Below are 27,793 nucleotides of genomic sequence, written 5' to 3' on the forward strand. Positions count from 1 at the left end.
ATAAGAGTGACCACATCAGCGTTGCTTGTCTTCCCAGGAAGTGTTTTCTTGGTCACTGAAGATACACCTAGAGAGAAGGCTGAATGGAGCAAGCATCTCCCTCTAAGCTTTTGTGAACATATGTATCTAAAGAAGGGCAGTGAGCCTCAGAGATTCAAGTGGCTAAGGATATTCCCCCTTGTCTTAAGAGAAACCTGACTTCTCTTCAAGTATACAGAGTCCCCTATAGCCCTTCTGTATTGATTTTCTATTGCTGTACAACAAATTACCATAGACTTAGCATCTTAAAACCACATATATTTATCATCTTACTATATCCATGGGTCAGAAGTCCAGATGCTGCAACTTGGTTTTTCCAGGGTCTCACAAGGTCACAATCAAGGTGTCAGTTGGGGTTGCATCTCTTTCTAGAGTTTAGATCCTCTTACAAGCTCATGTAGTTGTTGGAGGAATTCAGTTCCTTGTAGTTATAGGACTGAGGTCCGCATTTTCTTTCTAGCCATCAGTCAGGGACTGCTCTCGGTCTTGAGGGTCTTAGCCACGTGGTCTTCTCACAGGGCCTTTCACAGTCCCTCTCAAAACGTGGTTGCTCACTTCTCCGAGGCCAGCAGGAGAATCTCTCTGACCTCTAGACCCTCTGTCAGAGCTCAACTGATTAGGCCAGGCCCATCCAGGATACTGTCTTTTGACTAATTCAGTGTTTAATTGGTCAGGGATCTTAATTATAGCTGCAAAATCCTTTTACTTTTCCTTATAAGGTCCTGCCCACACTCCAGGTCAGGGATTATGTTAGGGCATGGGTCCTTGGGGTCATTTTAGAATTTTACCTACCATACCTGTTTATTTTCTCACTGTGTTTCTCAGGGTCAGAAAGTGGAGGCAGGATCCTCTTTGCTCTCCATGGCTGCTTCCAGACCATTGCTCTTCCAACATTTGTGAAAAATAACAACAACAAATATAACTAACAAAATATCGAGACTTTGGGACTTGTTCCATTTGGCATTACCATTGTCTCTCCTGTTTTATTGCAGTCTTCTCTGTACTCCTTGTGTCTCCTGCTCTTTCATAAAAGACGTGGGTACCGGCCTCACAACCTTGTACTTTGCTCCAAGCCTAGCTGTTATTCTGGATGATTTCTGTTTCCATCACCACCTGGAGATACGTCAGGAGTTGGGAGGGAAGAAAGCATAGCAAGGAGCATGTGCATCAGCCCTTTGATTCTTTAAATGACTTTAATGATGTCTGAAAGATTATTAGAAACTTATTTTGCTATCTGTTTTGTATTTTATATAGTCTTTTGGTTATTGTTCCTTTAGGTACTTCGAAACATTTTTGTGGTTTTGTTTAATACCAGCCTACCTTATCTGTGGTAGGTAGAGAGGTCAAGGATAGGAATCAGGTGCCATGTTTGGGGTATAAAGCTAGAGCCCAAGCAGCCCACCTATGGGCTCTGGGCATGGTGTTGGCTATAGCTCTCAGACAGTGGAGTGAGGAGACCCTTGAGGAAGGGGAAGCAGTGAGTCAGCCCAGGTTCTGACTGGTCAACTGTATGGAGCTGCTGAGACAGCCAGAGCAGTCTGTCATTTTGTTTGTTTTTGTTTCGTTTTGTTTGTTTAACAAAGGTGAGTCTGTTCCCTTTCGTTATGCTTTGGTTGCCAAGTACCAACAATGTTCTGATGTTGGTAAAGCCTCAGTCCATGGTAACTTGAGGAAGAACTTTGTCCAACCCATTTCTTCTTTCCTGGTCCTGCCTCCATTCTCTCATGTTGTCCTGAGTCCCACACTGGACGGCGACTTCTTGGAACATCTGACCTGAGAGGCTAATTGCAGAGAGGTTTTCCTGAATCTTGTGCTGAAGGCTCAGAATTCAGCCTTAGTGACAGAGGCTTGCTGTCTCAACTAGAAAACGTTCCCTACTGTTGTGGACCTTTTCGCATTTCACCCTCTTAGCCATCCCTGTTTCTCTCCGTAGCCCTGCAACATGCATCAGAGCAGTGGGCAGGGACTCTGCATGAAGCCTTTCTGTGAGCTGAGGTGGGGAGGAGGGTGTGCGTGCTGCCTGGCAGACCCAGTTCTCCACAGCTGCTCTGTCCAACACTGTAGCCACTGGCCACAGATATAAAAAGTAAATGCAAACTAAACAACATTAAATAAGATTAAAAAAATTCAGGTCGGGCTTCCCTGGTGGCGCAGTGGTTGAGAGTCCGCCTGCCGATGCAGGGGACACGGGTTCGTGCCCTGGTGCGGGAAGATCCCACAGGCCGCGGAGCAGCTGGGCCCGTGAGCCATGGCCGCTGAGCCTGCGCGTCCGGGGCCTGTGCTCTGCAACGGGAGAGGCCACAACAGTGAGAGGCCGGCGTACCACAAAAAAAAAAAAAAAAAAAAAATTCAGGTCCTTCCTCACACTAGTCGCGTCTCAAGTGCTCAGTAGCCACATGTGACTAGCAGTTACCATATTCAACAGCAGAATTAGAGAACACTTCCATCATTGCAGAAAGTTCTCTGGGATGGTGCTGCTTTAGAGTGTTTCTTTCCCTTTTGTCCTACAGCAGCGGCAATACCAGTGTCTTCTCTTCTCTTGGGGTCGAAGCTCGCCTCACTCACTGCTCTTACGCCTGCAAGTCAGCTTCATGCAGGAATTACCTCCTTCCGCTACAGCAGGACTTGAGGGTGGCCTAGAGAAGACTGCCATCTCCTGGAGGGCTCCCTGATGGTGCTGGAAAGGCCATGTACTAGTTTTCTATTGCTGTAACAAATTATCGCACACTTAGCAGCTTAAAACAGCACAAATTTGTTATCTCATAGTTTATTAGAAGATCACCACAGGTTTCATCAGACTAAAATCATCCACCTTGTATTGTTTTCTGGAAGATTGAGAGGAGAATCTGTTTTCTTGCTCCGTCAGGTTTTTGAGGAAATTCAGTTCCCTAAGGTTGTAGGTCTGAAGTCCAGATTTCTTACTGGCTGTCAGCTCTAGAAGTTGCCCACATTCCTTGACTCCTGGCCCTCTTCCTCCAGACACAAAGCCAGTAAAGGCAGGTTGAATCCCTTTCACAGTTCAAATGTCCCCTGCATCTTCCTCCTTCGCATCTCTCTGACTTTAGCTGGGAGAGGTTCTCTGCTTATAAGGACTCACATGACTAGATTGGGCCTACCCTGGGTAGTCTCCTCATCTCAAAATCCGTAACTTTAATCACATCTGCAAAGTCTCTTTTGCCATTTGAGGTAGCATATTAGGGCATAGATATCCTTGGGAGGAGTGTTATTTGGTATACCATATGCTTCCAAATTAATTCTTTGCACGTTATTAAGCAAAAATAGCTTATTTGAGATACAGTTTATTTGAAGAGGATAATTAAGATCCTACCATCTTTGTGTAAATGATATTATTAATTTTCCTTGGAGACAACATCAGGGGAAGGCAGGAAACATCAAGAAAGGAGTAGAGAAAGTGAACAAATAGGGAAGGTGGTACATGGAGAAAATCTTTACTTCTTAAACAATGTTTTATATTGCTTTTCACATAGTGGAACATACAACCCATAATACTGCAATTTGGAGTACATTGATAAAATATCACCAAGATATCTCTGAATTAACCACTTACTCATATTTTATCTTTAAAAAAAAGAGAGAAAATCTATACAAAAGTGGCATTATAATCACGAAGATAAATATCTGAAATGGAACAATGTTAAAGAAAATAAGCCTGTCAAATTGTGGGTAATTATGTGAGAGATTTAACAGCTTTCCCACCTATTAGATTGCTAACTTTTTTGATTTTTATGACGCCTCAATAAATCTATTTGATTTTAATGTTTGTTACCATTCACTTGTTCATCATAGATTTCTGACCTCATTTCTAATTTAGTATTAAAATATTATGTAACCATTTAGTTTAATCAAATGATTCTAGACTGTTGTCTATTGTACAGTGATACTCTATAATAAACTATATTTATAGTTTTTGAGGATGAATGTAGTATTTATATTTCTCATCTTTCATTTTATTTATCTCATTAGCTAAGAAACCTTTCCAGCTTGGACCTACGTCATATCACTGAACTGGATAATGAAACCGTGATGGAAATTGTCAAGAGGTGCAAAAATCTAAGCTCTCTCAATCTCTGCCTGAACTGGATCATAAATGACAGGTAACCATTGTAACATCTTAAAAATACTTTTCCATAGGGAAACATGTGCTCTATGTACCAAGTACTGATTATCATTATAATAAGGCATGTCTACTTTGATGAAAATGTGATAAAGCCATGACTTTTAAAATAGATATGTTTAAGTTTTGAAAACCATTTAGAAGTATACTTTTAACCCATCCATTGCTTATATTTGCAACAAGGTTTTTATGTGCTAAGACTCAAATGTTTGCCTGAACAGTTATAATAATAGAAGTCTATTGAACTTTCTCTTTGTCACCCACCCAAGACATATTGTTTATTTGTCACTTTAATATTTTTGCAACTTTTGTGTTAATTTTACTTCTCACTTATCAAGGAAAATGGTTCTGAGAAACTGTTTCAAACATTATGCATTCAGATCCTTTCTCAAGGATGACATTTTGTTTTCTGTATAAATAGAATTTGTTTTGAAAATGAAAGTCACGTGATGGACAGTTTAATATGTAGTGTAAAAATGTGTAAAATGGGTAGTTTTAAAAACAAACAAAGATAAACCAGTTTTTCTCTGAAATATTTAATGAAGGGAATAAAAAGATGCAAGAACCCTTGAAAATAGATTTCTTTATAATGAAAACAGCTGCAGAGTTAGCACTACTCTACTACTGCTGATTAGTTTAGGTGGATTCTTAAATATAAGCGTGAGATAAGATTCTTGCCCAGTAACTTTTCAAGAATAAATTTTTAAAAAAAGTTAGGCCACCAAAAATATTTTGCTTTCAAAATAGACAGCACTATTTCAGCTATAATTAGAACCTATTTAGATTTAAATATTTTTCACAAATTAGAGCAGAGGTTTATTAAGATTGTGTGGGATAATGCTTTAAATTCAATACACTTCCCCCTTTCACTTTTAATTTCCTTTTATACTTTTAACAATAAAATCGTGTAGACTACATTTTCCCCAAGTATGGTAAATTCTAGTGACTTTTTTTTTTTTTGCGTTACGCGGGCCTCTCACTGCTGTGGCCTCTCCCGCTGCGGAGCACAGGCTCCCGGACGCGCAGGCTCAGCGGCCATGGCTCACGGGCCCAGCTGCTCCGCGGCATGTGGGATCCTCCCAGACTGGGGCACAAACCCGTGTCCCCTGCATCGGCAGGTGGACTCTCAACCGCTGCGCCACCAGGGAAGCCCTCTAGTGACATTTTTATAAAATACCCTGCATTGCTCTTTAAATTATGTGATCGCTTTTGACTTAGCTCTTTCTTAGTAAAATTTTTCTTGAAAAATTTACTAATCCAGAATTGGCCCATGGTCATCATTTATAAAAGGTGTTTATTGTTTTTGAGTAACAGTCACTATGTGAGGTGGATCAAAATCTAAAGAAAATTGATGAAAATTTTAAAAATTAAATTATTCTCTATAATCAACATTCGCCTACATAGCCAATTATGTGGCAACTTAAAAATAATCTTTTAAGTGTTTTTCATAATAACTAATAAAATAAAGTACATGAAAAACATCATCCTGTGGTTTAGGTGTTTAGCATTAGCTTAATATTGAGGTAAACTTCTTGGTAATGCTTCAGATTGAAAGGTGAAAACTATTTGTGCCACAATATGGTTATGAAAACGATTGCCTTTCATTCCACAACAGTATTCTATGTCCATGCATAGAAGACTCAGTACTTGGAGCCTACAGAGGTAAATTAGATGCAGTCCATATATGACTATAAGGGCTATCTGCTCGGTAAACATTTTGCTTAGGTTTGTATTATTTACACAAAGATATTCAGAGATTTCTCATCATTTAGCTCTTCAAATGCTTATTTAGCCACAACTGGGTATTTACAAATAAAAAAGTGGGCAGCCCTCACCTTCTCTTTCTTAGTTTCCATCTACTCAGATCTCTTGCTATTTCAGTCATTTTTTTCCTAATTATAATGGTTATTTGGTATTTGATCCTAAATACCTGTACTGTAGAGATTTATTTGCAAGGAATGAAAGTGTATTTTTGTGTTTTTAATGGAAAAGTTTGGATTAATTGAGAAAACATGCATTTTAATGAGGCTGAGCGGTAGAGTTTTAAAGATCAGACTCTTTTAGGTTTTAATTACACTGCTTGCACTTATCCTGGGTACTGTAATAGGAGTTTCAAACATTAAAACCCACTTTGTAGTATCATCTAAATTACTCAGCTCATTGTTCTTGCCATACTCTATCACTAAGCTAAGTAATATTTGTAATTATATTGGTATAAATCTAGGACTTCCCATCAGACTTAATTATAATTTCAGCACTTAGCCGAGATGGGTTAGTAACCTTTCATATAGAGGACACTGGACTGCACTAATGCATTTAGCCTGTCAATTAGCGTCTGTTTTACATTTGTTCATTATTATTATCCGCTAGTAAATCAGGAGGCATTTATTAACCCCCTACTAAATACTTGGTGCTGTGTCTCAGACTGTGGAGCACTGAGTCCCTGCTGCTCTCAGAAGGTTTTCTCTTTAGGTGACATAAGACTTAATGAGTGAGATAATAGTGAGCCTTGTAAGGATAGAGGGGAGGAAGGTAACCTGTATCACCCAGGTAATTGATAGGCACTTTACATGTGTTCTCATTTAATCCTTTCAACATCTTTTGTCAGCGGAAGGTCATACTATTCCTATTAAATTTAGCCCATTTGTTTGACTTTTCTTTGGCTTTTCCAGTTGTATGTATTTTACATCTTTGCTGCAGTAAAAACTGGATGGGGACAAACAAGAAAAAGCAAATGGCTGATGAGTCAATTTCCATTTCATAGCTAGGTTCACATACAATTGACATTTATATGTAACATTCTTAGTTTTTTTTTAGACTAATTTCGTCATTTTCTTTCATAATAAAGTTACAATAGAACCTTTAGATACTATTTTAAACTTAATACCTGTGAAAAGGATCTATGTTTAATGCTGCTAGCTTTAATAAGGGATTCCTCACATGAAGATACACTTTGATACTCTTCCCAGATCTTTAGATATAAGATTTATGCTGGATTTTAAAAGATTTTATCAATAAACTTTTTTTGAAGCTCAAAATTTTAAAATATTTAGCAATTGAAGGTCTTTACTGTTAAGCTCATGAAACCTTTTAGCATTCTGTGGTTCTTGAATTGATCTGTGTGACTAAGACATGCTGTTCTTTATCTTTGTTTTCTAAAAGGACTTTTTGTGTTTAGAGAGTTAAACAGCGTGATATTTTCTTGTATTCAGAAGGATGGTCTTAGTAGTCGTTTGACATTTACCATTGCTTTTGAATACAAATCAAATCCAAGTGGTTTATGAAAAGACGACGCTGACTATTTCTATCAATGATTTAAATTAAACATCTGGTTATTATGTCTCCTCTACTCTCTCTGACTGTAAGTTTATTGGAATGTTTACTTGTATTTGATGTAAATCCTTTGTTATTTCACATTCAATTTGGTCTTCATTGTTTTTGTATGTTTGGTATAGAGTCCAGAAGCAGCATGCTTTGAATGTAAAAAAAAGATATATGAAAAAGGAATGGTTCTGAGCATCTTTATAGTAATATGCCTATAATGGCTTTTTTTTTTGGCAAGAAGAATTAAGTGAAATCTAATTTATTTTAATAGATCTTTATGGAAGCTATTTTTAATATTTAAATTGGCTACCAAAGAGAGAATTAATCTACCTAATTTCAATTTTTAACATTAGTCCCGAAAATAAAATTTGATCATATAATGTATATACCCATTATCTAATATATGATTCTTTCGTTGACAATTGACCATGCTTGCTCATGAATTAGGAAAACAGTAGAAGATAACAATACAAGAGAAGTGAAAGATTCTCTAGCATCCGTCAGCTAAAGTCACAAAACAGCAAAAGTCAGGCTGGTTGTTAAAGCCAGTTATGCTGCCAACTAGTTGAACTTGCCTAGCTAGAGATTTATTCTTTGAATTTGCAGTTTAAAACAAAATTGAATGTATAAGTTTGTTGAACATGGATAACTAAGGATACCTTCTTTAAGGAGTTAATTTGCTGTATGAATCATATATTTATGTAAAGGCAGCTGTTGCATCAGTGGACACTCTAAAATTTGAGGACTTTTAAACCTGAGACTGTTGCAACCAGTTTCTTTCAAGTATAAAATAACGTTTACAATATGTTACTCTTTCACTTTATATGTACTTGTGTTTAGAATAGTAACTATAAATATCTTCTCTTTAAGTAAAACTTTTGAATACCATCATTTTGAAATTGCAAACTGGTGGGCTCAGCTGAGTCCGGTCCACAAAGCTGTTTTGTTTGGCCTATACAATATTTTAAAAATTGAATTAGTTACCAACTTAAAAAAATTGGGGTAGTTCACATAAAAATTCTGAATTTTGGCCTTCTCTTGGGAAAGTTGCAAATCTAGCAACATTGGACCCACATTTTCTCATGTCAACAGTTTTTCCAGGGTGAGTAATGGGCTTTTCTCGGTGGCCATTCTCCAATATTTCTACTATTCCCACCCAGCATGACCTATTTTTTTGTATTATCTACTTGTTCCTTACCCAGTCTACGAATTGAATTCTCCCTTATTGAAATCCAGAATGTAGAGATTTTTAGGTGAAGATTTCTTATTTTAAATCAAGTAGTTCTTTTTAAATTGAGTCTGATAACATATGTTAACAGATAATATAGAGTTGATTAGTTTACCTAAATTAGTTCTTCATTATTTCAGGCCTCAGAACTTTGACCAACATGTTGAAGTTACAGAGGGAGACAGAATTCAGTTTAAAATAAATTAAAACCTTCGTTTTCATTGACTGCCTTCCAAAATGGAGAACTCACTCCCACTTAGTGTTCAAACGAGTGTTCTAAAACAGTTTCCTGAATAATAGAGTTGAACTAGTTTACTAAATTAACTCCAACTTCAAGCCTGTGATTTAAAATGAATTCATTTGCAATGCTTAGTATTTGATTCACAATTCCTTTGTTTATAATATTAAGAAAAATCTTAAGACTATTCTTTCTCTTTTCTTTTTCTGCGCAGAGCCCTTTTTAGTCTTTTAGGTATACTGAGATTGAAGTTGTAGAGTGACAGATTACTCCACCACCCCTTTCAGGGAGACTGACAGCATCCTGGCTCATGTAACACTCAATGAGGCTTTCTATAAAGATTTTTCTAACTCCCTTGATCTTCTCTGGATGTTTATTCTGTTTCTTCTTTAAAATTTCCGTTGATTCAATAAAAAACGGTGACATTTAAAATAAAGTTCAAAGAGGATTTGAGCAGGTGTTGGTGATATAAAATATTTGCTGAGTGCCCATTGTGTTTTATTTCCAAGAATTGTTTTGTGAACATATGCTATATATTGTACTTATAAGTGTTCGAGGACTGGGTGGATAATCTACCATCTTCCTGTGAATGTCACGTCACAGTGGACTTAGAATTTTATTTCATTTCAATCCCCTAATATTACTTAATTCTCCTAGAGACTTAGGTTCAAAGATTGCCCAAGGGGGACAAACCTATCCATTAAATCCAGCAGGCATGGTTGAATTTGAGTTGGAGAATATTTTGTTTTCTATTAAAGTTAAGTGATCTGGAGGAGAGGAATACTTTTCACCTTGGAGTATTGAGTGTGAAGTTTGAACAATTTGCTCCTATAAAAGCATGAAAACTTGGAAATAAAGAGGTGGTAAAAATAATGCTGCCCATAGAAGCAGCTCCATGGTGGTATTTAGAGCAGCGCTCTCCTGCCAGTGCAGAATGCTGAGCAGTCTATCTGCATACTTTTGGTGCCTAATAATGTGGTAGGGCTGGTTAGGTGGAGTTTTAGTAAATCTGAATTTTAGTTATTTCCGTAATTTACTACATAGTTTTGAGTATGTTCTATATCCATATTTTTTAAAAAAGGATGAATATATTTTACTGAGTTCTAGGAGAGCTGCAGGGACAGAATGGAGCCTTTCTGAGCTAGTGACGCTTGTTTGAGGTTGGCTTATTATTGATACTCTCTTTTATAGTCACAGTTATTTGTAAGACCATCCCTAGAAGAATAGTATGATTTTGGGGTAACTACTATTCAGGCCCCCTAACCATCTTCAAAAATGATGCCTTAGGTGTCCTTCTATCCATTAGACCCTCTCTTTAAAACCATGATTGCTTTTTGTAGTGCCCCTGAGATTGGAGGGTGTAATATTTTCTCTCTTTTGTTTTTTAACCAAGGATAATAACAACAGCTAATAATAGCTACCATTTATTACAATCTGTGCCATACAGTGTGCTAAGTGTTTACACCCTGTGTTTCATTTAATCTTTACAACAGCCCTGAGGAAGAAATTAACCTCCTTTTTAAAGGGAGGGATTAAGGTCCAGAAAGGTTAGACTGCTCTCAACTAGTAAGTGGTGGAACCAAGACTGGAACCCATTTTTCCGTGTCTTCAAAGTCCAAGCTCTAACCACGAGGGGCTCCCTGTCTCCCAGTACCTTATTCTGACTCAGACCTAATGACCTAATGTCCTGATTTGCTCAGGACAGTCTCAGCCCATTCCTGTTGTTTTGGAATTCTGTCAGGGTTAGCACTTGCGCTGCCATTGCTCCTTTCTGTGTTCCAGATGTCCTGCTTTGGATGATAAGCTATGTGGTCATCCTACCTCAGGCTATGCTTGATCATTCTGAGCATCATTAGAGTGTTGCCTTCTCTTTTCCGTATGGGGTATCTGAGCGGTAAAAGTTTTAGATAAGACCTGTAGATTTAAAAAACATCTAATTTTGTAATAAAAAGCAATTTTTCCCCCAACAACTCCATTTATAAACACTCTTCATTTCTTACTAAGTTTCTTGAAGAAAAGTAGAAAGTATTGCTCATTTTTGTGTCTTATACCACATCTAGCTCATACTTGATATCAAAAAGAATTTCAGAATGAATTTTGAGTAGATGTTTAAGCATGTGATGATACACATTTACTTTTACAAATAGTTTATTATCTATAAATGCTCTCTGTCAGTTGTAACAAATTAATCGTTGCAGAGTGAAGGAGAATACTGGGTGGTATATACTTTGAGTAAGTTGTTACTGAGTTAAAAAGGAGGAAGTTAACTTCATTGAAGCTTTCAGTACCTTTGGTAAAAACTAACTGCCATAACTAATCTGTACAGTTTCCCTAGCATATGTGATTTTTCAGATAGCTAATGATATTTTTCTACAGAAGGAGAAGTTTTTCTGATAAAGCGATTTGTGCATTTATCCTCGGATGAAATTCAAATTAAAGGTACTTTTTCATTGCTTGGTTTGTAGTGCTGTTGGGTATCGGTTCTGATATTGGTTCTTTCAATAATTCTAATTGCCGAATATCATTTTAAAGGAAATATTAATTGATATGTAACATTAGAGCATTTAACCTAGTACAGTCACTTGAAAGGAAATCTATATGAGGTCGTCTTTATCTCATCTATGTCAGCCTGCTTTGATTTGTAACTCCAGTTCTGGAGATGGGATGGAAACTGGATTTGATGTGGAAGAGTTTGTCTTATTGATTCTCCACGTTCACATTTTTGTCGTATAGAAAAACGCGAATTTTTATGATAGTTCCAACGTATAATGGTAATTTTCAATTTCTGCTTTGTCTTTGGTTCCTAGTGAGCAATAATGCATAAGTAAACATTTCTGCAAATAATAATAATTAACAGAGCTTTTATAGAATCATATTATTGGTATTCCTGGATGTGCTATTCTAAATGCTGCCACTGATTTTGTGTTTTTAAGACAATATAAAGATGAGTAAATGTATATTTTAAGCACTTAGGTTTGTGGGATTAAAAAATTATGTCTTATGTGTTATGAATCAGAATTCGTGATCAAATTATGGGAAAGAATGGGACACAATGTATCAATATATGATGATGAATGCAGTGCTGTATACACATAAATTTGGAGGCTTCCTAACCTCAAAACCCATTTTAAAATTAGCAACAATGAACAAAATCTTCACTTATTGATGAAAATGAAAATAGTTTATTGACTGTTGGGACAAATTTATGACTTCCTGCCCTCCCCCCTCTTCCCCCCAGCTGTTTTCTTATTCTTAATCCCCAACCAGAAATGGTAATTAAAATAACTCACTGTTGTCAAAATTTTTAAATGTATGATAAATGAAGCCCAGTAAATAGTAAAAATATGAGAAAGGTGATTAAATCTGACAATTTCCTTGTAAAACGCTTGAGATGATAAATATCTCCTGTAATTAGTTATTAATTTAGTGCAAGAGATTTTGCTTCAGCCTAAAATATTTTATAAACAGTGGCATAAAGAAATATCTTAGAAGATAGGTACACACATGTTTAACCAGAGGAGAAATAGCTGGAACTTGATTGGTATTAATTAAAAATGGCAGAGCTGACATGTATGTGCCTGGGCTACTTTCCGTATGACGGTCCTTTCAGAAATTAAAAAAGAATACATGAAGACATGAAGAATTGACAGAGTACTTTCAGCTTGAACCTTTTTGTCTCATGAAGATGGAAAAGTTTTATGTTTATCATTCCTCAACTGATAAAATATTTAGTTTAAGGTAGTATAAAGTAACTCCTTGCTTATTGAAGTTGACAAAAGCAAACTTGTTTCATTAACAGTTATAGTTGCACTGCTAATAATTTCCCTTAAAGTGAATGTGAATTCCTTTATATTTAAAGAAAAGATGAAATAATAATGGTGGTTGTAATGAAGTGCTGTATCACGTTGCTGTTGGCTGAATCCATAGCCCATCAGTCTACTGGTGGCATATATCATTGTGTGGCTGTGTCATGTTTTGTTTATGAATCTCTCTCTTTGCAAGGGCGAATCTGCGTCTTCATCTTTGGCCCTCTGCCCCAGCCTCAGCCCCTGGAACCTCACATAGAGCCCAGCTCAGAGAAGCGATTTAATACCTACGTGTTGAGGGAGTTATAAATGTTGCTTTTGTAGGATGGATAAGTCTGTTTTTAAATTTGGCTTGAACTCTGGCCAAAATCCAGGCAACTGGTTCACATGTCCTCCTTCTTCCAGATTTACTTATTTCTGAATAAAGTTGATACTTAATAAAGTGAGGACAATGTCGTTGTCTTGATTTAGATAGAGCTTGCTTTATGTATTGCATGCTTTTTATCTGAAAGCCATAGCTTCGTTTTTTGAACAATACCTAGGCTTTAATGTTGAATCGTTGGTTTCTGCTTTTTTAATAGAGTCTTTGGAATACTTTTAAATGAAGATCCAGAAACTTCATTTGCTTTTCATATGTAATGACACCTTGTATTAATTGAAAAGAGGCAGAGGAGACAGTTACAGCTTTTTTTTTCTGTTTCTTGGTGAGAAAAGTATGGCTATATGAAAAAACTTGCATATTTTTTCTTCATTCTTCCTTGTAGCACTTTTAAGTGCTGCTCTTTAAATGTATGTTTAATATTTGGTTAATTGTAACTATGAATCTAAACATACTGATTTAAGTCCAGGTTCACATTAGAATAATTATCTGGTTAATTACTCTTGTGCAAAAATAGGCTAAAAAATCATCAGAACATCAACTTGTGAAAGCAGTGGCAGGAGTTTCAAAACCACCAAGCATACCTACTGCAAATCACATCAGCAAAGCAATTAATTTAGGCTAATTGCTTTTCTGTTTGTTCAAGATGCACTTTGGAACTGTCTTTTGAAATCGTGGCAATTAAGATTAGTAAGCAATATAATTAAAGAATGTTAGAATTGTCACTATTTTTCAAAAATGGTAATTATTCCATATGAACCTATATAGTAGATGTATCACCCATGTGGGACTTGGAAATAATTAAAGCAAAATAGGAGTATTTTAGCACACAAGTTTCCCTTTAAAAATAAATCGAGTAGATTACCTTTTCAGCAACTGTAGCACAGGGTTATCTTTAATCTCTAATTATCAAGAAGAATTATCTCGTTTCAATAATGCACACACTAAGGAGGTTTGTTCACACAGAGGGAGAAATAACCACCGAAGATGGCACTGGCTAGTGGCATTTTCTCTAACAGATGTGTTTCGGGGTTCTTGTATGGCTTGTCCTAACATAATCAGGATTTTTAAATGTCTTAAAAAACAGATTAGGCATACCTCATGTTATTGAAGTTTTCCTTTATTGAGCATTATAATTTGGGCAGCACCAATTTGTCTAAAATTGAAAACGACTTGAGTTTCCAACTGTTTCTGCATGAAGCCATGTTGTAACAGAACCTCAGCAAAAAAAAAATGGGAACTTTAGGAATCAGTTCTTCATTGGAAATGTAGGAATGTCATTAGTGGGGGAATTAGTCATTCCCCAAACTGCTTCTCTGTTCACCATATTGTCAAACAGCAAGTAGCTATTTCTTTCATCTCTCTCCTTCCCTAAGGAGCCATTCTTACCACGCAGCGTGTTTAGTGGCCTGTCCTGCCCGATGAAATTATCCAAAGCAAATAGATTGGATTGTATTAAGGACTGTGGCTCTCCGAGTGAATCTTTGAGAGACACACCTGTTAAAGGAAGTCTTGATAGCAGTTACTTTGTGACCTTCCGGGTCTGTGACAAGAAATTTAGGAAGATATTCATTAAAATTAGATTTGATGCAATCAATTAAATTTCAAGTTTTGTTTTGGCATTCTACTTTTTGTTTGTTAGTAGATATAAAAATTATTTTCTTTATTTCTGCTTAAATCGGGTATGAATAGATCTCTAAGCCTAGCTAGTTAACTGTATCACAAAACTAGATTTTTCTCTAGTGATCACTTTCATGGAGAAGAACAAAAGTATGTTTAGTTTTTACAAGGATATATTTTTCTTTACTTCTTTTACAAAACTTCATAGTTTCTAGAAGTGCAGCATACTTGATCCAGATTTCCCGGTGATGCTGTTTGTTGTGGAATGTTTGATTAGAAGGCTTCATGTTGAAGGTAAAAATATCAAATCAGATGAAAATAAATATATTGATTAGAATAAATAGAAAAGTGTGGAGGACTCCTAGAATACAGAAAAATGAACAAAGAAACCTAAATGATGTTGGTCTTCTTTTGAATCTGTCACTGAAGTAGCAGAACAGTGTTACTCTAGTTTGGGGAAAACTCAAGCTAGTACTTCTTTTTGGCCTTTAAAACATGAATTCTGCAATTATTTATAGTTGAAAGACAGCACAGGTGCTATAAAATTTGTCACTATTTCACAGACTGTAGAAGATTGCAAATTATGGCCACATATTTACCCTATCCCTGTATGCATGCCTTTGTGCATTGGTATATTGACTACCCTTACATCAAGAGGTGGCATCTGTTTCTCTATCCCCTTGAACTTGGGCTGGCTTTGTGACATGCTCTAACCAATAGGATGTAGTGGAAATTATGTTGTGGGACTTCCAAGGTTTGGCTTCAAGGGGCCTTGCAACTTGCTTTTCTGGAAGCTGCCCCACCTGAAGAGGCCCAGAGTAGTCTCTCTGAGAATGAGAGATCACATGGAGATAGAGGTCTAGCCAACAGCCAGGGTCAAACTGTCAGACGTGTGACAGAGGCCATCTTAAACCATCCAGCCTCAGTCAAACCTTTGGATTCCTGCAGTCCTGTGAATGAAACCCGCAGAACTGCTCAGCTGAGTCCAGGGAGTTGTAAGCAAGTAAGAGCAGTTTTTTTAAGCTGTGAAGTTTTGGTGTAGTTTGTTATTCAGACATTGACTTTGTAGCTGCTCTATGTTGAACGTTTTGTATTAAGTTAGGCAAGGTGCCAAGAGTGATTTATTCATTATCCTATTTAATTATCACATCAACTCTGTGACATAGGTATCATTATGCCCCATTTTATAGATGAGGTAAAAAAAAGGCTCAGAGAGGTAAAAGATCTTGCTGGCGATCACAGCTAGGAAGTGCAGTCAGGATTGAATGCAGGTCTGCCTGACCTTAGTCTCATCTATCAAACTAGCTCCAAAAGCTTATTTTAAGTTTAAAAATACATTTGGTTGCGATAAGCAGTTAAACCTACCAGTAGAGTCTATGAATACAAGTACTAGCTAAATTGCATTATAATAAAATACATCTCATTGATTAAAATAAATATTACAATAAAATAACATCCATTTGCAGTTTCTAGTGTAACTATTTAATCTTGGGTAATCACCTAAAAAATGCATGGGGAAAAGAGACAGTTCTTCTGAAAGGAATAGTGTGAATACAAAATTAAGAATACATAAATGTAAGGCCTTGATTTTATATGTATTTAAAACAGTTTTTGGCGTTTCATATTATTCAGAATAGATCTCTTTCTACCCTTTTGTCAAGTTAGGGAGAAATGGAAAAAGAGGAGATCGTCTTTTAGAAGAATTGTGGCTGAAGCTTAATCACTGTCATGTTTGCCTTCAACACTGTGTCTTTTAGTAATAAGTCTTGTAAGGACATAACTTCTATGGCCTATAGGCAGTAATGGTACTAATACCTATGACGAAAATACCACAAAAAATTCTACAAATAGAAGTGGTAGTCTTTTCATTTTTTGAAATGCTTTTTTAAAAAATTTTAACTATCACCTTAGAAACCATACATCAATAAACTAATTAAGACTAGTGGGTGATTCTGACATGTATATCATATCTCATCTTACCGTTTACTATAGCACCACACTAATCAGACCTGCCTCAGGGTTTTATTGCCTGTTAAATGAAGCCTGGGAGCATTTCCTCCATGATTTATTATGGTATTTGGAGAACTAGTTTCATTTGGGAAATACAGTTTCATTTGTTTTCCTTTTAACTTGAATTTAAACTCAATTCCTATTTTTGGTTTTGATTAATCTTTTTTTCCATTAGCAAATTACCAGTGTCTTTTAATATTTTGATATTTTGTTGTATTACACACAGAGATGAATATTTTGTTTTGTGTGAGTATATATCTGGAGACTCCTGTGTTTGGGGAGAGGAGAGAGAGTAGGTTGCATTTTTTTTCTTTTAGTTTTAACTTACACGCAGATGGGTTGTAAATTTCTTAGAATGTGACATTGATAACAGCATAGGAATTAAAACTGTATCTGGGAATTTTGACTTTTCCATATTCCTGGGCTCCTAACCAGAAGTTCAGTAAATGTGTGTTGATTGATTAGATGGCAATATAAATAAACCTAGTAAACGTAAGCTTATGTTCAAGGTAAAAGAAAAAGAAAATGAACTGTTCACATTCGTCAAGAAATAGAGCAAATCAAAATAAGTCAGTCAAAAGAGTCAAGTTCATTTAATGAATATAGACATAGCCTTTAAAAATGCGTTATAAGTGTAATTGAAGAGTTAAAGAGGCACACATTGAATTCTCTGACAGGGGTGTGGTTTAAGTGTGAGGTACTTGGATACAGTTTTAGTCTGACAACATGTTAACCTTGCTGGATTAAAAAAAAACTGAATGAAAGGGCTTCCCTGGTGGCGCAGTGGTTGAGAGTCCGCGTGCCGATGCAGGGGACACGGGTTCGTGCCCCGGTCCGGGAAGATCCCACATGCCGCGGAGCAGCTAGGCCCGTGAGCCACGGCCGCTGAGCCTGCGCGTCCGGAGCCTGTGCTCCGCAATGGGAGAGGCCACAATTTATTTGGAAAGGGGATGACAAAATATGTCAAGACAACGCCCTGGCTTTCTTCATTAAATTTAGTAATGATTTGGGGAAAAAAAAGAAGAGTTTTTCTGTAACATTTTTTCCTGCAGATTTATAGACGTTTGTGGGATAAATATCTTCAAAGAAATATATATTACTTATCACACAGTTAATATTTTGCATATTATGGTCTTATTGGAATTAGAAATGTTTAGTAATTTATATCTTTAAATAGATGTACATCTTCTTTTTGTTTCCAAGATTTTTCTTTTATGAGTTTATTTCCAATACTGAGACATCATTATGTTATAGAGGAGCTTTGTTTTTGTTTTCTTTTTTGGTGATGGCTTTTGGCAGCCATCCATCTCCAAGTACAGTGTAACATGTAACAGTGAAGCTTGTTAAAGGGGGAGAAGTATGAACTATCACCAGGCAGGCCCTGACAGACATTCAGACATCCACACAGACACTGCTGCTACTTGATGGTGTCTCCCATTTTGAAAATGTAGCTATTTAAAAAGGGACAAGGTCGCGATAACTTTACACGCCTGTTGCTTGTTGTATGCACATATATTTTACTTGTGATTCTTTCCCCACTGACAGTATCTTTCTAATGTTTAATTTGAATGGTTACATTTATCTTTGCTAACTTGTCACTGTTAGTTGTATACTATGTTTCAATCCTCTAAATAGATTGTATATGTGCACACTGTACTTGGTAAAGAATTTAGAATTTGTGGTGATCCACACTGATGGGCTTGGGAGTATGTATGGGGGAGAACATGGGATAGATAGTAATTCAGAGTAGCAGGAAATCCTAACATGCACCTCTCCATGTTTTTAGCACTGGTAGGCATTGATTTCATTTCACTGTTGAGATAATGGTGTCCTGTAAGCATTTAGGTGGAACAAAATGCCTAGGGTTAAACGTGGACTATAGTTAATCTTCAGTGCAACTCATCCTCAGGCAGGTAATCAAAAATATACACTTGTTATTTTGAAAGTTCTGTTAAAGCTGTTATTTAAAAGTGCCAATCATATCCAGATGAAAATTCCAGAATATACCCCCAGTATATTATAATCATCAGCATCGAGCTGCAATCATTTATTTTAAGAATCACATTTGCAAGCTAGGTCCATTTAAAATAAATATCCTGAGCTTCCCTGGAGGCGCAGTGGTTAAGAATCCGCCTGCCAATGCAGGGGACACAGGTTCAAGCCCTGGTCCGGGAAGACCCCACATGTCACGGAGGAGCTAAGCCTGTGCGCCACAACTGCTGAGCCCATGTGCCACAACTACAGAGGCCCATGTGCCTAAAGCCTGTGCTCCGCAACAGGAGAAGCCACCGCAATGAGAAGCCCATGCACCGCAACGAAGAGCGGCCCCCGCTTGCTACAACTAGAAGAAAGCCCGCAGGCAGCAATGAAGACCCAACACAGCCAAAAATAAATAAAATAAATAAAACATTTAAAATAAAATAAAATATCCCAAATCTTAGTGTAAAAGTAATTTTGTAGTGAAATTACTTCTTTTTTTTTTTGAAGTAGATACACCCAACTGGGTTGTTTAAGTATTTGTATGAGTGAAACTTACTTCCAAAGACTTCAGAGTGGGAAAATCAACAACTTTTTTTTTTGTCCTAAGCTCCTCTTTTTTTTTTTTTTTTAACATCTTTATTGGAGTATAATTGCTTTACAATGGTATGTTAGTTTCTGCTTTATAGCAAAGTGAATCAGTTATACATATACATATATCTCCATATCTCCTCCCTCTCGACTCTCCCTCCCACCCTCCCTATCCCACCCCTCTAGGTGGTCACAGAGCACTGAGCTGATCTGCCTGTGCTATGCAGCTGCTTCCCACTGGCTATCTATAACCAACAACTTTTGCCTTTATATTTTAAGGGCAACACAGAGGAAATTTTCGTTCAATTTCTGTTTAATTTGCTGTGACTGCTGTTGACATTCACAAATTATGTCATTAATTTTGACATGCAAATAAGAAAACCAGCGACTTTGGGATTCAGCTCTGAAGAGCTCTCTGACAGATGCTTAGACATGTCGCCTCTGTCTCCCCGCCAGGCATAACAGGACGATCGGTAAATGAGATGTTGTAGTTTTCCCACAAGCCTTTGTAAAAGGAGTCTTTTTTCCTCTTTCTGATCCATTACAGAGCAGTTGATTCTCAGGAACTTTTCCCCCTTTAATTTATGCCTTCTTTCCTTACTTAAAGCCGTGGTCTCTTTTACTTTTTTGTTGATGAAGTCATTGATGGCATTTCTCAGGTAATTTTTTCCCCTTTAACTTGGATCTTCTTCCATTCCTTCAATCTATAGAGTATTTTCTTTTATTGTTGTCAGTGTCACTGATGACATTTTCATCTGGTTCTTGACATATTCATTTTATAATACATGGCATTGTAAGGAGTTTTTTGGTCAGTGACATTTTGGCAAACACTTGCCAGTGGCTACCAGAGAAGGTCAGTTAGACGCAGAGCAATGAAATAAATTACCCTGAAAGGCTTCTGTGCAATACTAATGAATAGGGCTCGCAGAGGACTATGGGAGTCTGGGGTTCTTTGTGTTGTTTTTTGTTGTTGTTGTTATTGTTGTTCCAGATTTTTATCATTGTCATTCACTATATAACCTTGGTAAACTTATTTAAGTTCTCTTTGATAGGATTGAGTTAATAAAGATTGAGTTACCTTAGTGAAATGTTTGGAGGCTTAATCATGTTTCAGAAGCACCTTGAGCATGAATCATTTGTTCATTATTAGAATGGTGGCTTGGGTGGTACCATCCATCACTGATGCTTTATCACCATTGTAGCCTCATGGTTCCCTGCAAATTGACAGTGAAGGTCTTATATCAAACATTTTAAAGACACTAGCAGATTCTTGATGGCTACTTATTGCTTATTGAGTGGTAATACTGAAGTGTTCACAGTTATCTGAAGAAAATAAGGCAATTAGTGTGTACTCATTATTGTATATTTTCATAAATGTCTCTATTTTCAGATTAAATGGGTGAAGTGTTTTCAGATTCATAAATGGAGGTTTTTTTTAAAGAAACCAGTGACCCCTACTTATGTTGCCATAAAGTAAAATACCTTAATATATAGCTACTTTACCTCTGTGAATGTTTTTCACTTGCAGTTTTTATCCAAATACTGTATATTTTAATGAGTTACACTTTTCAAAATATACTTTAACATTATCTACACACACACATACTCACACACACATGGTGGACTAATAAGGAGATTAAATGAAATTCAAAATATCTGAGGAAGCAGGGCTTTCAATTTCTAATTTCTGGTTCAGCTGAGGAAATATAATGACTGAAAATTAAGGAAATTAACTGTTTACTTTGAGTGTTTATATGTAATTCTGTGTTTGATATATTCCAAGAATCCTAAGATCTGATCTGGAAGTAGTTTCAAAGGACATGTAACTCAGCCTTCTACCTGTAAACTGCTGACTCTTCATCTATTGCATATATGCGGTTCTTTCTTTTTTTCTTTTCTTCCCATCTTCTTACCACTTTTCCTTGATCTCTCATCTGGGTCTATTTAGTTAACATATTAAATCACATTCCGACTATCTGACATTCAAAATGCTTCATAACTAAAAGATCAGCACTTTCTGAAAGTATTTTAAAAATCAGGTTATTTATTCTCAGTTTTAAAAAAAGACTGCAACACATCCCCTGAACTTTAGAGCTTGGGCAGGTGTATCAGAGGTTTTAAAATACAGAGACATCTCCCTGGAGTGTGTGTTTTGCAGGAGTGGAGTGGGGAGGACACAGCGGACTGCCAGGGGGGGCAAACCGCTAGAGGGAAGACACTGCACATGCTGATTTCCCTTTGCTCTGTCTTGCTTTGTTTTTCCAGCCCTGTGGCTTGCAGGTTTATTAAAATGCTAATGATGTTTATTCTATTTTTATTGGCAGCTCTCCAGATTTGATTATTGATATATCTGAATAACAGTGAAATGCAACATCAAGGTCTCACTTGACTCTTTTCCCTAGATTTTTGTCAGTAGAAGTATAAATACCACAATGTCAGATGGATCATATTGTAGTTTTTTTATCTGTATAAAAGTGAAATGTTACAAGAGCACTGTCAACTGTTTGGAAATGAGCTTTTATTGGGATAGCGAGGGGTCTCCCGTGGGCTCCAGCCTTAGGTGAGTGTGCTATCCCAATCTCTGAGGAATAATCATATTTCTAATAACGAGTGCCTGAGTGTGTTTATGGGTTTTCATTTCTGTTCTCATTTTCTGGGTTTTGGTATTTCACATCTTGTACAAACTGTCTAACGTGTATACTAATAGACTGCAGAATACACCTGTGACTGGCAAGGGATTGAGGCATTACTATATTTCCACCTGCTCTTTCTGAAAATTTTAACCACAGCCCTTTGGGGTTGAAAAGACTTCTGAGAACACCTCATGTGACTTCTTCATCTTGCTGTTTTGAAACTGAGGCTCAAAGATCACCTGTAACTTGTCTAGGTTCACACAGCCTGCTAGTGGTGAAGGCGGCCCTTAGGCTGCTGGGTCCCACTTGGCTGAGCTTCTCCCTTACCTTCCATTATAGCCACTTATTTGCCATCAACACTTGTTTTCTTTCATGGCCTAGAGTGGAACTGGGTATCTCTAGATTGTACACTCCTGTGTTTCTTTTATGCCCCTTTGGCAAAACAACAACACACACACAAGGAGGTTTTTAGTAAATATTTTTTTAAAAATGGAGGCTATCTAAAATCTCACTTTCTAAACATTTCCATTATTGACATTTTGGTGAACACCTTTTTAGATACGCACATATGTGCATGTCCTCCCCCCACCTCCGTTTGGAATTGCATTGTGTGTGCTATTTTGCAGTCTGTGTTTATGTCAACAATATACTACAGATTTATTTTTATTTTAATAAATATAGATACCTCTCACCATTTCTCATGGATTTACGGTAGGGTTTTAGCACATTGCACTTAACCAATCTCTTATTGATAGTCATTCTAATTATTTCCAATTTTTACTCTTATAAATGACTGTATGGTGAACATCCTTATACCTGTGTCTTTGTGTACTTTTAATTTTTGTGTCCTTAGGGTTAAATTCTTGAAATGGAATTTTCTGCATATAAGGGTAAATATATGTAAACTTCTTATACATCTTGCTTAATTCCCTATAGACGATTATATCAATATATGTCTATATCCCTGGAGAAGAGTATCTGTTTCTCCATACCCATGCCAACCCTGGATGCAATCATCACCTATTTGGGAGCATTTAAAAATAACTTTAGGGCTTCCCTGGTGGCGCAGTGGTTGAGGGTCTGCCTGCCGATGCAGGGGACACGGGTTTGTGCCCCGGTCCGGGAAGATCCCACATGCCGCGGAGCGGTTGGGCCCGTGAGCCATGGCCACTGAGCCTGCGCGTCCGGAGCCTGTGCTCCGCAACGGGAGAGGCCACAACAGTGAGAGGCCTGCGTACCACAAAACAATAATAATAATAATAACTTTAATGTTTAAATTTAATGTTTTTTAATGTTTAATAAAATTATTTAGGCACTAAATAATTATTTTCCACTAAGAGACAGTATGCATAGTAGTTATGCCTGGAGCCAGACAGTCTGGATTTGAATCCTGGTTCTGCCACTTGCTACACATTTGTCTCTGGGCAAGTTGCTTAGTCTCCCTCTGTCTTATTATCTGTAAAATGAAGATTCCAATAGTACTCACTTCATAATGTTTTTGTCTGATTTGAATGTGATTATACATGTAAAGCACTTAGGACAGTTTCTGGCACGTAATTACTCAATACATGCCAGCTATAATAATAATTATTATTACTATCAGTCAGTGAGCATTTGATTTCCATCTACAGTTTATAGTACACAATGCTGGAATATGGGGTTTGAAAAGAAATATAAGACACAAGTATCCCACTGATCAAAAAGACCCACCACATACCAGAGATAAGGCATAAGTAGTAAATGAAAGTTACATAATCAAGTTAAATAACACAAAATTACACTGTAAGAACAGACATGGATTAAAACATTATTAATTACCAAATGAACGGTATATTTATGAAACAGGCTTCCTATTATAGTATTTGGAAGAGCAATACCGCAGTTTGCTCTACTGTTTTGTATTCTTTTTTTCCCAACAGGACCGACTCCTCCTGTGATTTAGGGTGATTGTATATCTCAATTCGTGCAGCACAGTCCTGGTTTGTGTCTGGCCTAATATCATGGTTGGATGATAAATTATATGGTTACCCTTTTATCCCAGTGATACCTTTCTGTGAATGTCATTGTGATGATGATGTGATGTCAAATTCTTGCTTTGGCCTAGGAGCTATTTTGACTATTATCTTTGCTCATTTGTTCTACTTTAGATCAATTTTATAGTTTAATTTAGAGGACAATCTTATTTCCAGGTGCTCAGGGGAAAGCTCATTCTTAACTATCACTTACTACTTGCAAATGTTAGAAGAGAAACTTGGTTTACTGGCAGAGAACAATAGTTTATTGCTGGATTATTGATGATCCAGCATGTTGCATCAGGGTATCAACTGAGACTTTATTTTTCTGAAACCAAAGGGAGAAATATTTCAGGGTGAATTATGGCAGTGGTGGACAATTTTAAATTTATAAATAAAACAAATCCACTCTTCCTTAGAGGTCTAACATGTTATTTTGCACACAGGTGTGATTGTAATGATAAACATGTTTTGAGCAATGTGTAGTTCTCCACATCTTCAATACAGATTTTTAAAAATATTTTAATGTCCTGCATTGTTGACATCTTAGCCAGTTTCCTAATATTTGATTGTTAGTTGAACCTTCTTATCTGCTTTCCTTGCCATTGATGTCACAATAATACATTTAAAAGATTGAGAGTTTAGTTTCTGAATGATGAATAAATGCTAAGAAAGAACATAAAGGAATAGAGGTTCACTATGCTGGGCCCTGGCAAAAATGAAACATTTTTTAGCTCTTTCATTATAACTATCTCTTAATTAGATATTATCAAATGTTGAAGGAAGATGCTTGTCACATTTGGATTTATTGTGTAGGAAATTCATGCTCTGAATCATAGTGGGCCTAGATGACTTTTTTCTCATCTAGATGAGAACATTGTCATATTATAATATTAGTGTTTGATTCAATATAATTTATATTCCTTTTTTTTTTTTTTTTTTTTTAGTCATTGATTATGTGCCAGGCAGTGTGCTTAGTACTGGCAATACATAGTTGAATAAGAAATAGTCTCTGCCTCCCAGAGCAGGGGAGGGTAGGGGAGAGGCTAATAAGACTTGTGAATAGCCATAGGATTTAAAAAACCTACCTGCATATCATTATAGAGTAACAGCTGAAACACTAACACTTAATATAGCATTGACTTTGCTAACCTCTGTTCTAAGTGCTTTACATATAGTAAATTTCTAACAACACTGTGAGGTAGATACTATTATTATACCCATTTTTCAAATGAGGGAACCAAGGCACAAGAGATTAAGTGGCCCAGTGTCACATAAGTAAAATAGTTTTCTATTCCAAGTGAACTTTTAGAGAAGCGGTATTCACATGTCTCTTTTGTGTCTGATAAGCATTATGAGAAGTAATTGTCATGTGACCCAAGAATTTGTGAGAGAAAATTACTGCATATGATTTTGTTTATTTGTCATTTATTCACTTACCAGGTATTTATTAAATACTTACCATGACCGGACATTTGGGCTAGGACAGTAAGCAGAATCTTTGTGTTCCCTGCCTTCATGGAGTTGATAGTTAGCAGTACTTGCCTCTGACAGGGGATTTCTGGATGATTGTATAATACTTTTGCCGCTTTTCATTTTCATCATTTCTATGCACTCTTTTTAACTTTGTTGAGCACGCTCTGAAACCCTGTTTGCTCTTTCTGTAATTGAGGGAGTCAGTGGTCTCCAGTTTCCATGAGTAGATAGTTTTTAATTACTGTACATTGCACTTTGGTGTAACCTGGATTTTTACATATTGTACAATGACTCCCTTAAACTGATATATACCAAATCTCATTGCTCTCACCGATGAAAGATGGTCCCTGGCTCTTACTTAGATTTTCTAACTTATTTTCAGTGACTAACGAATTTAACTAAAATTCGTACTGCAGTTATATTCCATTTTACATATTGGGGAATGAGTAAACTTTTCCTGTCCAAATGAGAAAATAATTCTGGGTCCTGAGTTGATTTATCAGTGCTCAGTGGTGTGACTGCCAACTACTGCAGCTGCTGGGAGAGTGTGACCTGTGTGGAGGCCTTGGCATGCTAATGGGTGATAAGAACTTGTGATAAGAACTCACTCACTGGTTGAGTTTGCACTGTTTTTTCTTTCAGCATGTCATGATTCTCTCCCCAGGGTCTTGCAGACAGGCGATCACTTATGTGCAATCTGGGCTGCTGAAAAAGAAAGCTTCTCCCATCTCTCCTTCAGGGACCTAGTGTTTCCCACCTTGGAAGCTAAATGGCTTAAGGGCTGGCTGACCTTCACCTGAGACCCAGAAACAGGGTGGAAAAAAGAGCAGTTGCTCTTAGGTAAGGGAAACTGCTCGCTTCTCAGCCTCAGCCATGAGGCTGAGCCTTTTCCTTAAGGCCCCGTCAAGACACTTACCTCCGTGCTAAATTATGCAGGCCCAAGGAAGACATGCCTGCAGGATCACAGTTAGGGATTTTATCCTCCCCTTCCTCCATCTGTCCCAAGTAACATCTTAATTCTTTTCTTTTTACTTTCAAACTTGTTTTTAGGACTGGTTTTTATCCTCAAGTGGGGGACTGTCTCTAAGTATATGAAAAGGGCTTTCATCTGGGATTTTTTTCTTTAGTTCAGATATTAAACTAAACATAGAACGTAATTTATGGAAAATGATTTTTCTTATTGGTGTGGTGGCCCATTTTCCCCCAGTAGAATGCCAACCCAATTTTACTCTGCATTCTCAAAGCTGGTGGCTGAGAGCTTTCTTCCTCTCCTCTTTATTTCAGAAGTAAGTAGTGGTTTGTCTAATTACTGTACTGTAGTTAGAATTATAGAGAAAAGGTCAGTCTAGTCCTTGCCAATTAAAGTAGGAAAAAGCTACATTTATAACCACTAAGAGCCATTATGTCAATTTAATGCTGTTCATCAGTGTGTAACCTGTTTTCTAGGATATATAAATCTTATTTTGGTATTATAGTACACTCACCCTTTTAAAGGCCTTTGGTGCTGCGGAAAAGACATTATTGCGAGTGACATATTAATTGTGCATCCTTTCATTGTGTCTCATCATGGATTTTAGGATCTGGATTTTGTAAAACCTGGTCATCATAATAAGTAGGAATAGACCCTCCGAGTCACTGGTTGATCCTTTTATTTTTAATTATTTGACAGAATAACATAACCTGTTGTGATTTAGGTTTTCTAACTTTTTTTCAGTGACAAACAGGCATATACTATATAACTAAAATTCTCATTGCTATGATATTTCATTTTATGTATAGGAAAAATCTATAAACTTTTACTATCCTAGTGAGAAAATAATCCTGGGATCTAAGTTGATTTTTCATAGCTATTTTCTTATGTTTGCCATTTTCATTTTTATATCTGTATAGTATTTAAGGATTTTTAACATCATTGATTTAGTACATTAAAAAATATGATTGAAAATGAAATATTTGTGTTAAGTTCACCCATTATGAAAGGTCTGAACACAATATATCTTTATATGCCGTGCAGGATGTATCACATATCACCAGGTTTTCACAAATCTGAAATGTTGTCTTCTTAAGTAATCCTTTTGCTTAGGTAGTTCTTTGAATAAAATCGCATAGTGTTTTGAATCAAGAAAAAGGCGGGTGGGAAAGTTGAGTTTGTCTGGCTTAGACTTGTGAGGGTTATTAGAACATACCTACAACTTGATATTCCAGAGTAGATTTCTCTATTCAGAGTAATTGTCTGTAATATGAGCCAAGGACATTCTGATTCTTGTTCTCTGAGACTTTACAAATCTAAAATATGGGAATACTGATTGAAATACCACCATTTAC

The 27,793-nt window shown here is 36.7% G+C and overlaps 1 protein-coding gene across 7 annotated transcripts in view; it reads left to right on the forward strand.

Annotated features, from left to right (window-relative positions):
* FBXL17 (F-box and leucine rich repeat protein 17) overlaps window positions 1-27,793 on the forward strand; it is a 476,179-nt gene that overhangs the window by 161,134 nt on the left and 287,252 nt on the right. For 6 of the 7 annotated variants that reach the window (XM_033423739.2, XM_033423741.2, XM_033423743.2 and 3 more), the window contains one exon: window positions 4,024-4,154. In XM_033423739.2, coding sequence (XP_033279630.1) covers window positions 4,024-4,154 — 131 coding nt within the window. Of the gene's footprint in view, window positions 1-4,023; window positions 4,155-9,178; window positions 9,332-27,793 lie in introns of those variants that run through there. The other variant, XM_033423742.2, reaches the window with a different exon arrangement.

Source organism: Orcinus orca, chromosome 3 (assembly GCF_937001465.1).
Source record: "Orcinus orca chromosome 3, mOrcOrc1.1, whole genome shotgun sequence".
In the NCBI taxonomy this organism is placed as follows: domain Eukaryota; kingdom Metazoa; phylum Chordata; class Mammalia; order Artiodactyla; family Delphinidae; genus Orcinus; species Orcinus orca.